This window comes from Salvelinus namaycush, chromosome 6 (assembly GCF_016432855.1).
Source record: "Salvelinus namaycush isolate Seneca chromosome 6, SaNama_1.0, whole genome shotgun sequence".
NCBI lineage: Eukaryota > Metazoa > Chordata > Actinopteri > Salmoniformes > Salmonidae > Salvelinus > Salvelinus namaycush.
Window position 1 is genome coordinate 11,728,015 of NC_052312.1, and position 17,955 is coordinate 11,745,969.

General features: G+C 41.7%; 1 protein-coding gene across 1 annotated transcript in view; it reads right to left on the minus strand.

Moving 5' to 3' along the window:
* Window positions 1-13,999, minus strand: part of LOC120049489 (nuclear factor 1 B-type-like) — a 78,261-nt gene extending 64,262 nt beyond the window's left edge. Inside the window, exons 1-2 of the mRNA XM_038995754.1 lie at window positions 13,452-13,999; window positions 8,663-9,194 (exon numbers count right to left, since the gene is read on the minus strand). Coding sequence (XP_038851682.1) covers window positions 8,663-9,194; window positions 13,452-13,481 — 562 coding nt within the window. The 5' untranslated portion in view covers window positions 13,482-13,999. The remainder of the gene's footprint in view (window positions 1-8,662; window positions 9,195-13,451) is intronic.
* Window positions 14,000-17,955: the final 3,956 nt, after the last annotated feature.

Genomic DNA, 17,955 nt, shown 5'->3' on the forward strand with positions numbered 1-17,955 from the left:
TTTTAGTTCAATCTTAATGTCAGGAGAGTGGTTTAAGTTCAATCTTAATGTCAGGAGAGTGGTTTTAGTTCAATCTTAATGTCAGGAGAGTGGTTTAAGTTCAATCTTAATGTCAGGAGAGTGGTTTTAGTTCTATCTTAATGTCACAAGAGTGGTTTTAGTTCAATCATAATGTCAGGAGAGTGGTTTTAGTTCAATCTTAATGTCAGGAGAGTGGTTTTAGTTCAATCTTAATGTCACAAGAGTGGTTTTAGTTCAATCTTAATGTCAGGAGAGTGGTTTTAGTTCAATCCTCATGTCAGGAGAGTGGTTGTAGTTCAGTCTTAATGTCAGGAGAGTGGTTTTAGTTCAATCTTAAGGTCAGGAGAGTGGTTTAAGTTCAATCTTAATGTCAAGAGAGTGGTTTTAGTTCAATCTTAAGGTCAGGAGAGTGGTTTAAGTTCAATCATAATGTCAGGAGAGTGGTTTTAGTTCAATCTTAATGTCAGGAGAGTGGTTTTAGTTCAATCTTAATGTCACAAGAGTGGTTTTAGTTCAATCTTAATGTCAGGAGAGTGGTTTAAGTTCAATCCTCATGTCAGGAGAGTGGTTGTAGTTCAGTCTTAATGTCAGGAGAGTGGTTTAAGTTCAATCTTAATGTCAGGAGAGTGGTTTAAGTTCAATCTTAAGGTCAGGAGAGTGGTTTAAGTTCAATCTTAATGTCAAGAGAGTGGTTTTAGTTCAATCTTAATGTCAGGAGAGTGGTTTTAGTGCCACAGACATATGTGAGGAATGAAAAGTGGGCCTCTACAGGCTTTGAGAACTCAATGGGGCACTAACTCATACCAAACACCCATTCCCAAGCCCCAGCCGCCTCTTTGACCCACAGGATGACATTATCCAGTGTTCCACCGGGGATTCACCCTGCAAACAACATGAAGTATACACACCTACCCCAACACACACACATGTGCAAACACACGTGTAGGCACACACAGGCATGCACACACACACACACACACACACACACACACACACACACACACACACACACACACACACACACACACACACACACACACACACACACACACACACACACACACACACACACACACACACACACAATCATGTGCAAAAGCATACACACGCCCACACACACACGCGCGCACTCACACACAAACATTGTAATGGGTAGCCTTTTCTTTATCCGTCTCAAACCTGGCAACTCATTATAGAATGACAGGGAGTACTGTACTTGCAGACAAAAGAAGAGACTACCATCACTCTAGACCTCTGATCGGGCCTGTCCCAAATGAAAAGAGTCTAATGGGGAGCGCAGGAGGGGGTACAGAGAAGTTACCATCTCCCTGGCAACCTCCCCCGATTGTCTGGCCCTCACTCCCTGCCTCCCTCCCCCACCTCCACCCCTTTCTTATTTTTCCTTGGCGGTCATTCATGTGCTTTAGCTTGATGAAGGATGCACATTGGTTTTGCGCACTCTGGATCTGAAAGACACAGATGACATTAAAGGAATGCTTCTTCCATGCTTCTATTGTCCTCTGTATGTGAATCAAGGTCTTATCTGGCCAGTATTCAATGATCTACAGTTCTTCATCTTGCCGCTTCTCAATGTTCGTCTACATATCTCCTTCTCTCTTTTCATCTTCCTCTGTCTTTCCCTCCTGATCTTTTGCTCAAATCCATAATCCCTGCTGTCAGATAGGGCCTGGCAGGCAGACTGGCTGGTTGAAGAGAGGAGGAAAGAGGGTAGGACAGAAGAGATGAGATGAGAGGAAGGGAGTAGTGTAGAGTAAAGTAGAGTAGAGTAGAACAGAGCAGAGTAGATCAGAGTAGAACAAAGTAGAACAGAGTACAGTAGCACAGAGTAGAGTAGAACAGAGTAGAGTAGAGCAGAGTAGAGTAGAGAAGAACAGAGTAGAACAGAGTAGAGTAGAGCAGAGTAGAGTAGAGAAGAACAGAGTAGAGTAGAGTAGAACAGATTAGAGTAGAGTAGAGCAGAGTAGAGTATAGCAGAACAGAGTGGAGCAGAGTACAGTAGCGCAGAGTAGAACACAGTAGAGTAGAGCAGAGTAGAGTAGAGAAGAACAGAGCAGAGTAAAACAGAGTAGAGTAGAACAGAGTAGAGCAGAGTAGAATATAGCAGAACAGAGTGGAGCAGAGTAGAGCAGAGTAGAGGATAGCAGAACAGAATGGGGCAGAGAAGAGCAGAGTAGAGCAGAACAGAGTAGAGTAGAGCAGAATAGAGTAGAATAGAACAGATTAGAGCCGAGCATAGTAGAACTGAGTAGATCAGAGCAGAGCAGTGTAGAGTACAGCTGAGTAGAGCGGAGCAGATTAAAGAAGAGTAGAGCAGAGTAGAACAGAGTAGAGTAGAATAGAACAGAGTAGAGCAGAGCAGTGTAGAGCAGAGCAGAGTAGAACAGAGTAGAGTAGAGCAGAGTAGACAGCACTTCGTTGGATAGGTAGTAGTGAAGGCTGCGGCAGGGTTTTCGTAAGCCAGGACAGTAAGGTAGTGTACAGTGTGTGGTTTGGGACAGGGGGTGAATGTACCCATTTGTCTTCATTTAGAAGGGCTGGCGGACAGGACGGGACTAGCTGGGAGGAGGGGGCGACACCAGCACTCCTGTCAAGTGGTCTCAGGGGGGTTGAAATGTATTAGGCTATTCTCACAAAGCCTGGGAAAGTCTGATGGCGCTGAAACATAAGGATACTGTAAAATAAATATATATATAAATATATAGATATAAATATATAATCATGTTCTAATTCTATTTCTATGAGCTGAACCCACAGAAAAATGGATCTGTAGCCTACAAAACTGTGGAAACATCTATAAAAATATCTGAACTCCTTTCTCAAGCAGACAAAAGGCCTAAAGAGGCGCTAAAGGAGTTACAGAGCAAATGTTTTTTTAAAGTGAAAAGGAGTGATAACGTTGGCTGAGAAGCAGGCATCCACATAGGGCTGTGACCTCTACACAGAGTAGTCTAGTTTCCATGGAGATTTATGTACACAGTGCACACAAAAGAGGGCTAAGGAGGTAACATGGGCTGTTTAAGCCTTGAGGAGGGCTAAGGAGGTAACATGGGCTGTTTAAGCCTGGAGGTATTTGCCGGAGCAAAACCCTTCTACTAATGACATGCGGTTCATACTGAGTTGTAGAAGCCTGGTTTCAGAGCACCGGGGTTAGCATCGGAGAGAGAGCTGGAGGGAATAAACAATTGTAGAAGAAAGCAAAGGCAGAGCAGGGAAAGATCCTAAACATGGGAGAAAGGAAAGAGGGTCGACCGGTAGCCTAGCGGTTAATTCCCGTGCAGACTGTCCATGTGCCCTTGAGCAAGGCACTTAACCCTAATTGCTCCTGTAAGTCGCTCTGGATAAGAGCATCTGCTAAATTGCTAAAATGTAAGAAAGAAATAATGAAATCAATCAAGAAAGAAAGAAATCAAAGAGAGAGCTTTACCCGAATAGCCTAGAGTAACACCACATCATTTACACAGCAACAGGGTAGAAGAGAAGATTAGCAGAGGGAAGAGATATGGGGGAGGGACATTTAGCAGGAAGAGCAAATCAATAAAGTGGGCAGCAGAGCTGGGAGGGACTTGTTCTAAGTGGATTAGATGTAATGTGATCGATAGGTTATGGCTCCGAGTGAGGTATTCACTGCAGGCCCGACAGCATGCTACTGAGCATCACAGGGTTGTGGTTCACAATGAACAAAGCCTTCGCAGAATTTCTTGGCTAAATTCAGGACGAAGTTTCCTCTGTTACATTGGAACTACGAATAATTGCATTGTTGTTTAAAAAATAACTGTGAACCAACCATCTCTCTTTTACGATCAACATCGTGATACTGCACATAAAAACACGTTTCATCCAAAGGACAACCATTCTTATATTGACTCCACCGACGGAGACTACTGGAATAAGCAGACTACTGGACTGTACTAACAAAATAGCTCTTTGTCATCCTAACCACAACAAAAGACATGGAAAGGTGGTGTCCTTAACACTGTGGGTCTGCAACGATTTAGTTTCCCGCTACTGGCATCCTCCCAGCCATCCTTTTCTGGCTATGAGCCCTGGGCCTGAAGCAGCTGTCACAGGAGTCTAGGGGTGACTTGACGGAGAGTCAGAGAGGGGTGGGCGGTGTGCCGACCCACAGGGGCAACTCCTGGCGGAGGAGAAGAAAGAATGCAGGGAGGAGGAGGAGAAAAGGGAGGAGAGGAAGGAGGGAGAAAATGAGGAAAAGGGAGAAGGTGGAAGGAAAAGAGGGAGGGGGGGGGTCCTGAGGTCAAACTGTGACCCGGAGGTCCTGAGGTCAAACTCACTGCCCTTGACCATGCCTCAAATGCAGCCAGCTGGAAACCCAGAGGCACACAGCTCCAACCGCTACCCCACACAGTGCAGCGTGACCAGCCGGCCAATGACCAGAGAAGACAACCGACCAACATTGACACCACGCCAACCTGGGAGGGAACACCTGTCTTTTGTTGACTCTCCCACTAACTGAGTCAAAATCTGACAGACGGACGGGAGGACGAGCGCAGACTGAGAAATGGTGGTCAGGGGACCACTGGTGGTCTGTGAAGCACGACGGCTGACCCCAATTATCGGGGTCAAAGAGCAGAGGGCCTTACAGGTAGTCCCCCGCCACCCCCTTAGGCTAAAAGCCCCCCCAGTCCACCAACACGCTTTGGGGCCAACCGTGTATTTTCACAGATCTTTTTTGCTCAATTAAACTTCAGAGGACAGCCCGCCACATCTCTTAGCCGAGGTCAAGACACCAGGACTATAAGCGATGCCTGGCTCTCGTAAAACAGAGCCGTCGTTTTAACATGGCAGACTGTATTAGATCCAGGACCTATCAAGATTGTAAAAAAAAAAATTGAAGGAATAAATGGGGGAAGATTTTAAGAATGAAAACATAACAATGTTTTTACGGCCGCGTTAACTTTCAGCACCAGGATAACAGGGAAGGGAATTGACCCTTGGATCAACCAAGCCTGTTATTTTACTGGCTATGAGTTAAACTGGTTTTATCTTCAACATGGACTCGCAAATCACTGATTTTCTTCAAAGTAAAAAAAAAAAATAGTGTGGGAAGATTTTCAACAAGAAAAATAATTATTGTTAAAGGATCTACATCCAAAGCAAAATGGGACAAGTTTGGGACACCAGTTCTACAGACATCAGTACTCATTAGTAGGTAAAAACTTTGGGAGGACCTCACCCAGTTATCTAAAAGAGAAGCACTCAGACAGCCCCTTCATGTATGAGACACTTCAATCATATTAAATAACTGGTCTTTTGAGGCTCTGGGTATATTTCAACAATAATGTTCCTCCTAGTCTAGAAAAGAGCTAAACACAGAGTAAAAAAGGGTATTCCAGGCCAGATAAGAGATAAATACTACATAAATAATGCAGAATCTACTGAATCCTCTTAGAAATCTGGCATTCAGAGCACGATAAAAAATTTAAAAAATACATTAGTCATCCCAATCACTGTTTAGTTGCTAAAGGTACCCAGAGATTTTTAAGAAAACTCATGGAAATCACGAGCTTTGGGTTGAATAAATGAAATGCTCTCTTATTCTGAATATTTGAAGAAGTAAGTCTACAGTTTATCCTCGACAGTTCATATATGGTAAGCAAAATGTATGCTTGTGAAACAGTGATGACTAGTGAAATGAAACTGAAAGAACAGAGGCCATATCTCCAAACATGTCCTGACAAATCAGACTGGATATTATAAAACATATTCTCTCTAGCCCTGGAACTTGATATGCAAAATATGATACCAAAAATCTTTGAAATTACAATACGAACCAGAAATGTCTGATGAACACAAGGTGGTTACTAGTTTTAGCATCTAGCAGCAGCGCATGGCGAAGGGTATTATGCCCATGCCAGTGAGTTTCCATTGAGAAAGACTGGCAGGTTGGCACAATGGCTTGCCCACTCCCTGCCCCCAACCCCCTCCCGTTGGCATTCATCTGGGCATGCACATGGGCGCTGCTAGGGCAGATTTTACCCAGCTAAGCGCGTCTATGCACGACAACAACGGGTTGAGAAGCCTCTCTAGATTCACCCAACTCGCTGAGCCAGCGACCTTTCTTTAGGCATTAGCCCGCAATGTTCATTAAAGCTCCAACTCATGTTTTTATATACAAAGTAGCATTTCATTAACATTACATAAGAAGCCATTAAGAAGCAGCTGGCACCACAACATTTCAGAGGGTTACTGTTTAAACCGATTTGAATGCAGATACATATTCAAGAATATGTAATTGTATAATTCACCTAGGAGAACACTAAAGTCTGAATGGCATACAATCTAAATCTAATAAACCATGGAGCATATGACATCATTTTTTCCTAACGACTAACGGAAACGGCATATTCTGTTGAAGTGGGGCAGCAGCTTGTTACTATTTTCTTTGTGTTTTGTTTGTTTGTTTGTTGCAGAAGAACAAAAGCATGGCGGTCCACATTCTGCCACTGTCAGAAACTTTCCAGCGTGCCCACTGCATTGCGGAGGCCAACCAACGAATCAAAGGCACGCTGAAGCAGACAAAGAGGGTTTGATGCCAACCTCGGAAACTCTAACAACCATTACTGGCGTTTTCCCTGCCTGCCTGGCAGAGCGCAAACAAAATGGCACCCGCCTTGCACGCTACCACAATGTGGCGAGATTGTCTAGAAAGCTGGGCACTGGTAACGGTATGCCAAAGACCGCCCTTGCGCTGTACTCGAAAACGTGTCCTACTTTTCGGGGCTATTAAAAAAACTGTTGGAAAATCTTTGAAAGTCTTGTTCAAAAGAAACGGCTAACAAAATGTCCGTCCTGTTGCAAATGATGATTCGATATGTGGTGTCTAAGCTACTCAAAAAAATGAATATGGTAAGCTGCCAATACAGGAAAAGCTGATTACCCTTTATCACTAGGGAAAAATATTAATAACGGAAAAACATATTTTCAAAGATTAGGATTCCCCAACTTGGCAACCATATGTACACACATCGCAAGTGGCAAATGCAACATTCAGACTTTAAAAATATATATAAATCATTCAATTAAATGACCTCAACCTGTGGTGTGCAGTATGCTTTGGAAATGATTATTCCTTACATATCAGCGGACCACATACGAGACATTTTGAGGTGTGCTCTCTGATACTATTCAACGGTGGCAGATGCAAACTAGACATGAGAATCAGCAGCGCCCCACAAAAGACACAAAAGAGGGTCTGATGCCAACCATGGTGCCAGTGGCAACCATTATTGTCTCTCTGCCGAGCCTTCTGCTTCCCCTGGTACTTATCAAACACAAAATGGAGGCTCTGCCTTTCATGACAATGAGCTAGCTAAACTGTCTGCGTTTCTTCTCCAACAGCCAATGTATTACGGTGGGTATCTTTCTGCATGTGTTGGCGTTATCGTTAGAGGATTTATTGTGGCCCAGGTTGGACAGGGAGTTTGAAATAACTTTAAAATGCACACTTGTAATAAAAAAATCGAACAAAATGTTAAGTAAATAGTTGTTAATGTAGTACAGAAAAGTTACAAGTGGCAAATACCTAAGAGAATTAATAACAAAACAACCAAAATTTGCCAGAATATATATTTGCAGTGCGGTATAGCAACGTCTTGTAAAATTATATATATTTGGTCTGAGAAAATGACTGTTCTTGATTGTTTCACCTTCTTACAACAATATAAAGATCACTCTCTATCATAACATCAAGAAATGCTATGACTACATTTGAGTTTATAGGCATTAAGTTCATTTGTGTAATACAGGTTTTCATTCTATTTTAAAAATCCAATACATTTACATTTTCTTACCCAACAAATCATGTAATGTATATTTTGCCAATGTAATCTACTGTATTTATGCACTATTTGTGGAAATTTTGTCAATTTGATTAATTGACTATATGCCGAGCTTGAAGTAACACATTTGTTCATTTTATATCTGTCTCCAAACCATATTTATCAGTAAAAATCTAATGTCGGAACTCCGTGTTACAAAAACTAGATTAAATATCTAATCAAAAATCAAGACTGATATCAACATTTGTCAGGAAAAAAATAAATACTGTACAGCCATAAAAAAACACATTTCTCTCTTTCCCTAAATCCCCTTTTTAAAACCATAAATTCTTGTCCGTCACATCAAATTATGTTCTAATTTCTATTATGTTCAATCATCCAAAAATGTACAATACATTTTGTAAACACATAAGTTGTCAGCACTTGAATGTAGTAAGTCTTTGTAGAGAGAACTTGTGTGTGCCTAAAAAACACAGCATTCACAACTGCACCGGTATCAAACCAATCAGAAGAGAAAAGCAACGCAACACACACTATCTTGTCTTCTATTGTCTGTGTGCGCAAATTATGTGTGAATGTATATTATGGTTTTTATACTGGTTATATTATATTATATTGTATAAAAAAATGTAAAGCCTGATTGCACATTTGACTTTTTTTTCTTTCACAAAAGGCCAGCCACCTTCTGAAGCCACCATAGCTGAGAGACTCCAACCACCCTCCAATGAGGCGGCCAAGATGGCAGCAGATATGACCCATGACCTTGGCCAATCCCTAACTCCACCCACCCAACCAGTGATTCACACAGTAATTCAACCTACCTTGGTCCTGGACATAGTATGCTAGAAACAAGTCGAGCTCCTTGACCGACACTGTAATGTGATGCGGCTGGACGCAAAGTGCTGGGTTGGTGCAATGCGGCGACTTGACGAGGCGCTCTCCGTCCGTACTTTCCAACGGGATGCCTTTGAACAGGATGACCATGACCAGGTCTAGGCGCCACACCTTGTCGGCCTGCCGCAAACAGTCGATCCGCCGGATCTTGCCCTTCTGGTCGGGGTTGGAGAGGACGCAGCACGGGTGCTTCTTGCCCGTCACGCTGAGCACAAAGTCCTCGCGGTACTCCTGGCGGATGTCCTTGCGGAGCTTGGCGAGGAGCCTCGAGGCCCACTTCTGCTTGATCTCGGGCTTCTCGCTGAGCAGTTCGTCCTTGACCGCACGCTCCTCGTCCTTGGACATCCGCTTCTCATGCTTCTTGAAGAACTTGCGTTTCCTCGCCTGGAGGTTGAACCACGTGTAGGCGATGGCACGGACGTGAGGGAGAAGTGCCTCGATGAAGGGATGAAATTCATCCTGAAAGGCAAGGGGGAAGGGAAGATAGAAGAAAAGAAAAAGAGAAGTCATGTCAGGTGACTTTCCCCCCAAAAGTTCCCATTCGATAAGCCAGAAGTCACCCTGAACAAAAAATAAATAGACAATACACACATCCACCTTGTTACAGAATACCTTACATACAAAAGTTGACATTAGGCATTGTGTGGTTAGAATACAGTAAAATTATAACAACAACATTAAAACAATTCTGTACTGGAGACAAACCACAATGTCATGACTGTCACATATTGACTCCTATAAGACAGTCAAGTCTATCTGGTCTGAGAGTTTACAGCACAAATCTGTTCAGAAAAAAAGGAGAAACACCATCCTTAACACCAGTTTTACCATCTTAAATACGGCTGGGGTTACATCCCAGAAATAACAATCTAGGTTGCCGAAGACATAAGGATGCCACTGTGTTTATTACAACCGCCAACACCACAATACAGCAAAGCACACATTAGAATGTAGTCTGGTGCTGTTCCCGTTTCCCATTCACATGCTCTGACTAAGACGGCTGGGAAGCCCACATTAGAATGTAGTCTGGTGCTGTTCCCGTTTCCCCCGCACATGCTCTGACGAAGACGGCTGGGAAGCCCACATTAGAATGTAGTCTGGTGCTGTTCCCGTTTCCCTTGCAACATGCTCTGACTAAGACTGCTGGGAAGCCCACATTAGAATGGTATCTGGTGCTGTTCCCGTTTCCCCTGCACACGCTCTGACTAAGACTGCTGGGAAGCCCGCATTAGAATGGTATCTGGTGCTGTTCCCGTTTCCCCCGCACACGCTCTGACTAAGACTGCTGGGAAGCCCACATTAGAATGTAGTCTGGTGCTGTTCCCATTTCCTCCGAACATGCTCTGACTAAGACTGCTGGGAAGCCCACATTAGAATGTAGTCTGGTGCTGTTCCCATTTCCTCCGAACATGCTCTGACTAAGACTGCTGGGAAGCCCACATTAGAATGGTATCTGGTGCTGTTCCCGTTTCCCCCGCACATGCTCTGACTAAGACTGCTGGGAAGCCCACATTAGAATGTAGTCTGGTGCTGTTCCCGTTTCCCCCGCACACGCTCTGACTAAGACTGCTGGGAAGCCCACATTAGAATGTAGTCTGGTGCTGTTCCCGTTTCCCCCGCACACGCTCTGACTAAGACTGCTGGAAAGCCCACATTAGAATGTAGTCTGGTGCTGTTCCCGTTTCCCCCACACATGCTCTGACTAAGACGGCAGGGAAGCCCACATTAGAATGTAGTCTGGTGCTGTTCCCGTTTCCCTTGCAACATGCTCTGACTAAGACTGCTGGGAAGCCCACATTAGAATGGTATCTGGTGCTGTTCCCGTTTCCCTTGCAACATGCTCTGACTAAGACTGCTGGGAAGCCCACATTAGAATGGTATCTGGTGCTGTTCCCGTTTCCCCCGCACATGCTCTGACTAAGACTGCTGGGAAGCCCACATTAGAATGTAGTCTGGTGCTGTTCCCGTTTTCCTTGCAACATGCTCTGACTAAGACTTCTGGGAAGCCCACATTAGAATGTAGTCTGGTGCTGTTCCCGTTTCCCCCGCACATGCTCTGACTAAGACTGCTGGGAAGCCCACATTAGAACGTAGTCTGGTGCTGTTCCCATTTCCTCCGAACATGCTCTGATTAAGACTGCTGGGATGCCCAGATTAGAATGTAGTCTGGTGCTGTTCCCGTTTCCCCCAAACATGCTCTGACTAAGACTGCTGGGAAGCCCACATTAGAATGTAGTCTGGTGCTGTTCCCATTTCCTCCGAACATGCTCTGATTAAGACTGCTGGGATGCCCAGATTAGAATGTAGTCTGGTGCTGTTCCCGTTTCCCCCAAACATGCTCTGACTAAGACTGCTGGGTAGTTGGCACGAGGATCATGCTCCCTCACACTTACATTTCTCTTATCAAACCGTCCACATTCCAACATGTATTTGCCCTTCGCTGGAAGTGGAGAAACGATAGTCTAGAAGGGGGGACTGGAGTGTAGTCAAAAATGCTCATAGGCCGTTATTAACATTGGTTTGGGACTAGGTTTGCAGTCCCGCGCCATGTCCCTTAATGTGTTTTCATAGATGCATGGCACTTACTCCGAGTCATTCTTAAATCTAACCAAGGTTGACAATGAAAATGGCATCTTGGCACAACCTGCACATTCTTTCTAGTTCCTCTGCTCCTTTAATAAGGGGGGATTGAAATGCCTTGTGCAAAGCAGAAATTAAATCCTTCTAAATCCACTTTAGGTAGGTAGGTTAGATTTGTTTTTCCTCACAAATGTAGGCCTGTCTATAGGTAGCTTGTTTGACTGCAAAGTGCAATGCCAAGGAGCATGTCATTTTGACGAAGACAAATTATTATGAAAAGTATTAGGTGTTTAATGATTCAAATTCCTATTTATAAAACCAACTTCATTGCAAATACTTTTAAGTTTAGACAAATCTATGGCCAGCCTAAAGTGTTTTAATACATGTTTAACATAAACAATAAATAACAAAGCAATCTCATATTATACCTGTTTCGGCGGAATAAACAGCAAAAACTTAATCAGAATGTCATTAACATTTCAAACAAAAAAACTGTGAGATGGTTCTTATGAAAAGGGCTTTGGAGGAGTTAAACCACATATTGTTCTTTGTGTAGGCAGCAGACGCGCTCTGGGAAAACCACAGAGATCCACTCCCTCCTGTATCTAGGCTCTCATGCTACCCGCATGGTGTTGCTCAGAGAAAGCCACATCGTTGCTCTGCACTGTCATGTGCCAATCAAACGTGACTTTGGGCGCTGAACTAAAACTCTGAAGCAAAATCGATCATTAATAACAACTCATTACGTTTTTAACAAAGTATGAACTGATGTTGTTATAGCCCTTTTGCTTTAGAAGGTGAGTTTCTGAAAGATAAAAAGCTACGTTTTTTGAGGCTTTAGAAGAAAAACATTTAATATAGTCAATATTGCTGTGAAGTGATAGTACATTTTAAGCAAGACATTAGTTGTTATAAAAGTGAAGTTAGTTTTTAATAATATTGCCAATAACTGTTGATACAGTAACAGTAAAATATATATATATATATATATATATATATATATATATATATATATATATATATATATATATAACATTACATGAATTAGCTTTACTTACAAAGGGACCATAATGGCATAAAATGTCCGATTTGCTACATTTTAATAAATTGTATTTACACAGCAACCAATTAAAACTCAGAAACGTATTCCCTTCATATAAGAAAGTAAGCCGAGTTTGCACTAGAATTCAGGTTTAGCTATGCAACATTTCTAAGGTAAGCCTTGGAATTGCATGTGATGCTGTGTAAGACAAATGAGTTGGCAAGGGCCTTGTGCAGTGAACTTCAGTTGAGGCCATAAAAGCCCAATCCTCTTAAGCACAAACTAAACCACATCTCAGTCAATCACTTACTTATGCCAAGTAAAATATAAACAGTCAAACTGAGTCAGCCAAAAGCCATGCTACTCTGTCTAACCACTGAATCAACCAGTATCATTGTTTTCATCTTCATTCACTGCAAGTGGCTCCCATGCAGCTCAACTGAGTGAAACTCTCTCCTGAAACGCACTATGATTATTTTCATTTTATAATATTACCAGGCCATAACCAAATTGGGGTAATCTAAATATATATAATAATAATATAATTTGGTTAAAGGGTAATCTGTTGATTTGTTTCAGTTTACACATGAGACACGGGACAAAGGAATTTAGTTTTGTATAATTTCATCTGATAGCATGATTATGATCACGGCATTTTAGAAGATAACTTTTACTGTAGTTTATGTCGAATACACATGGTGGTACTACACATACTCTTTTGGGTACTACACATACTCTTTTCTCTCACTGGTAACACACATGTTCTTTCTAACTCAAAATTAACTTGTCATCCTATAATACAACCTATTTCGTGCACTTTTAATCAACACACGTAAGACCAGGTGAAAACCATATCCATACCAAAAGTTACACAAAACCAATGGCTGCTACAAAAGATAAGCAGTATATGAACTATAGTTTTATACAAAACACGACCATTTTCAAAGCATTGTTTTGTCGATAGTCGTCTGGTAGTGCAAGTGACTATCTTATAACTAAGATAGGCCGACTCATTAAATTGCGCGGCACTAGCGTATATAATAAAGGCACATAATCGATAATAAGAAATCAAAACTTAAAATCATTCCATATACCTGAGTAAGACAAATCGGAGAGTACATCATGAGCCAGCAGTGTACACAAAATAGGTACTTCAATTGATTCTTCTGAATGCCAGGTATAGGCTACCACTTTATCGCGCCATTCCTCCTTGCCCGTAAAGCACCATGCAAGATTGTGGAGAAGTTATCCGCGCAAAGGTGTTATACAAGAACATCAGTTAGATTGTGGAGGTCCAAAAAATCCTCTGTTCTCAGTTTAAATGGAGACGATGCGGCAGACAGGCTATTCTTTTCCAAAGCAGCACATTGAATCACTATATGGCTATCTCAATCCGAGCCGGTGAATGAAGTTAAAAAGAAAACCCACTTTTCTGGAACAGTGCGCTTTATAATGTGAGAAGTTAATTCATGAAAGCGTTGTGAAAAGTATAGAAAGCGCTGAATTTCAGATTCCACACTCTTCCTGTTCAAACTTGATAGCCTATAATATCGACCTGTACACCCTCAGTCTGCACGATACTAACAAACCCGTCGCCAATATGTTTTCTCTCACTTAATTACACAGTCACAGTCATACTCCTCCTCCTCCAACAAACGCATTCCATTTCCACTAGCCCACCTTTTCGTCTCCCTCAGAAAACACAGCATAAAACGACACCCCCCCCCCCCCCCCCCCCCCCCCTCTCTCTCTTGCTCTATGAGTTATGATTTTATGAGCGGAAGACTTTGGACCAGCGCCCCGTTCAAAAAGAATCGCAATGGAAAATTCCCCTCACAGATACAGTAAGGACTCGAGACATTATTCGAACTCTGTTTTACATACAGCTTTAACCGGGTCGATCATTTTCCTTTACTGTATACAGGCATATGTAACAGAAAATCCAATAGAAATGCCCAATATAGCGTATAATAAACTTCTAAAATGCATTTCTCACTCACTCCACAATATATACAATGACCCCCTCTACTTACAATACATGTTGAAACACCTTTAATAAAACTGAAAATAGTTTAGAATTTCTGCAAAAAGCTCAGTACTCTCCTGAAGAAATGTAACCACTCTCAAATGCATAGACTGAGCTATGGATACAAGGACTGGCCATCCATGATATCAACATTATAGTTTTAACCATGTTTTGAGGTTATATAATGTTTGTTTACATGGACATTCTTTACAAACATTGGAGTAAAAACAGCTTTTGGGTTCTGATGAGGCATGACAGTTGAACTAAGCTCGTGAGGCATTTATAAAGTATATTCTTCAAGAATCAATGGGTACATATCATTAATTTATATGTCCAAAAATGGATGTAGCAACTGTATATTGCCACTTTAAATGTCGGCAAATATATAGCATATGGCCTTTCTAAACTATGCCAGTTACAGGAAACTGTTCAAACCGTGGTATGTCACCGTGGCGCGTGGTTCTGATGTAATTTGAATAAACAGTGGACTGGTTCCAAAACTCTGACACACCTGAGGTCATTACAATTTCCGCATGACCCACCACATAAACGAGACAACAACATTTTCCAACACCACAACTCATAGCTACGACCTATGAGGTCCCGACTAGTCATCCAGATCCACCATTTAGGAACTACTGGAACAGCGCAGAGGACAGCCTGTCAACGACTCTTCGCTTCAACTCCACAGTAATATACATGTACTGGCCTAAACTACCATTTTGTGTCAAACATAGTAAACAATGTTTCATTATTAATCCTGAGAGAGTAAAAAGCGATTATGCGTAAAAGTATTCTCGACAACTTCGCCAATTGCACGTAACCTGTTTTTCATTGCACGCGGAGGAACATCGTGTTGTTAACCTTTTCACGGAAGTTACGGCTCATTATTGGACTATATAGCAATGATATAAATATGGTGTAAATTAGAACAATTATCCCTACAAATGTGCACTTTTTCGTTAGCAGAAAACTAGACATTGTTGTAAACGCCTTGCCTCTGTAATCTCCTATAGAATTGCTCCATACATTACGAATGAAGTTCATTGCCAACAAAGGGGGCAGGGGAGGTTAACGCAGTATGTGTGCCAATACATTTTCTTTGGGCGCCTCTCCGACCAATGAAAAGCATTTGCATATCTGTTAACGGGTCTTGTCCAGTTGTGATTGACATAATTCTATTCCTGCTCAACCAGAGCGGGTTGCAGTGAAGAGCAAGTCAACAGTAGGAAAAGGCGATGTTGTAACAGTTGTAAAATGACACATTATTGCAATAATAATCCACGTTCACGTACCATTGCACTGTATTGCATGGATTTAAAGGGGGATCCTGGAACCTGGGTGAAACACAAGCCGATGCCTTCACATTTCTCACGTTCAACTTTGTGCTTTTCAGGCTTTTTTTCTTGATAGTGCTTGCAACAAAAAAAAAACGGAAGAGAATTCTTGGCAGAAATGCGCGTAAAATCAAGTCGCCCCCCCCCAAAAAAATCTTCCTTCCTCTTCAAGTCTTACTTTTGGATGGGTTTTGGGTTGTTCAGTTGTTGTTGAATGCGATCCAGAAGAGGCTGAGTTTTCGGAACTGGGCAGGTCTACGCCTCACTTTCCCTATCTGACTGCCTTCTCTGTGCCGCTCTGCGCAGCCAAAGAGAGCTCCGCACTAGAACTTGAATTCTCGCCTCTCATTGGTCAGTGCAGCGGCGGCCTCACGACTCCGCTTGTAGACCCTTCACTTCCGCTCGCTACTCAGTGTTTGTGGCAATACATGACAGGCTGCAAACTGCTGGACTGGCAGAAGTTGTGGTTATTCAGTGGTTATAGATGTGAGTTAATTTATGTTATCTGTGGTTACAAGGAAACCCCCCAAAAATGTGTTTGTTATTAATATGTCAATTAGACATATAGTCACAACACAATGTTATTATATTATAGGCTATAGCCTACTGGCCACTAATAATAATAATACTCTTTATGAAATTGCTTTTAATAGGCATACTATTATTAGCATATTACCATGATTATTATACCAGGTACTTTTATTGTTTTTACAGCCCATCATCTAAAATAGTTTTCAAATTGTACGAAAGGCTACCAACAGTGAGGCTACTGTCGTTTATTGATTTGAACTAGGCTTAAAGAACTACTCTTGGTGAAGTATTTCCATAATATGCAAATCATTCATATTCTATATGAGGCAATTGCATCAATTCTCTGGACCAATACAGTAGGGAAGGTCAGGCTTGGGTGACTCCAAATGATAATGGATAATGGACTGTGACAGGATTTATACAGTCCACAGACTCTGCATTTTGTTTCATACATTGCCATTGTAGTTCAATGTTTTATAATTAAAAATGCTTAATGAATGATAGGCTAAGTGAATATAGCCCCAGAGGACGCGACATAAATATAAATGCCCAACAGAACGTGGATATGGCCTAGAGAGGTCACTGAATCTAACCGTCTAATATAATAAAGCTGATTAGAAAGTTATTTATTTGTTCTATATAACTTGTATAACTCCGAAATGAAAACAAATATGTATACGCTATATAATTTAAGTGTTTTGCACAGACCTTCAATCAATGCAACAATATTCCATTTGCCAATTAACATTGATTGTTCAATTTGCTATAAGAGCAAATTAGGCTGCTTTATTCAATTACTTTTGATATTGTCCTTGATATAGTCCCTGACATGCATGCAAGGGAAGAATGCACTCTGCAAAAACTCAGAGGCAAATGAACTAAACTAGCGCTATATGTTATAACATATGCTCTCAAAATGTATGCCTATCTGACAAACACATGTTTTACGATAAATAGGTTACCGGTAATAAAGAACTTTTACCATTGTCCTCATCTGATTTCAACGCCTAAGCTTTTTTTTACAGCAGTCCTTCCCTTCTTACGAAGAGGGAACTGGTGTATAAATCGACACCATGCACGGAGAGAGGTTGGAAAAATTGGTCAACCGAAACATCGAAGACTGCATGATCCCTTTGGTGCACTGACTCCGCTGAGAGTGAACTTGAGAACATAGGTTATTTCATGAGAGAAAATGTGAGTTTTCATACTGCCTCTTTCACAGTAGGCTACTCTATTTGAAATGCTGTGTGTTTTGACACTCTCTAGATAACTTTTGATTTGGAGTATTTTTGGCACGCAATTATTTCTAGATAAATGCATGAATAAGATGCGACAAAATCTAAGACGTAGCCAAATAAAATTTTCAGATCTTCACATTAATTAATGTTTTTTACCCATTTTACGCACGCATTACGCACAACGTGCCCACAGTTTTTACATGTATTTTTTTTTTGCATTAAATGCGTTGTATATGGTCTTCTTTGCTATAGCTTACTGTATGCAAATGGTAAAAATCTTTTCAATGATAATATACATTGTGCTTATGTCGACCCATATGTATTTGGTCACGCCTTACAAAACGCTCAAGTGACGGCGAGAAGATTTCAGTGCGCTCAAAGTCACTGAACCTTGTTCTATTGGCCGTTGGACATATGTTGGCAATATGGATGTGATTAATATGTTGCCTTTTGATCAAAGTGCATG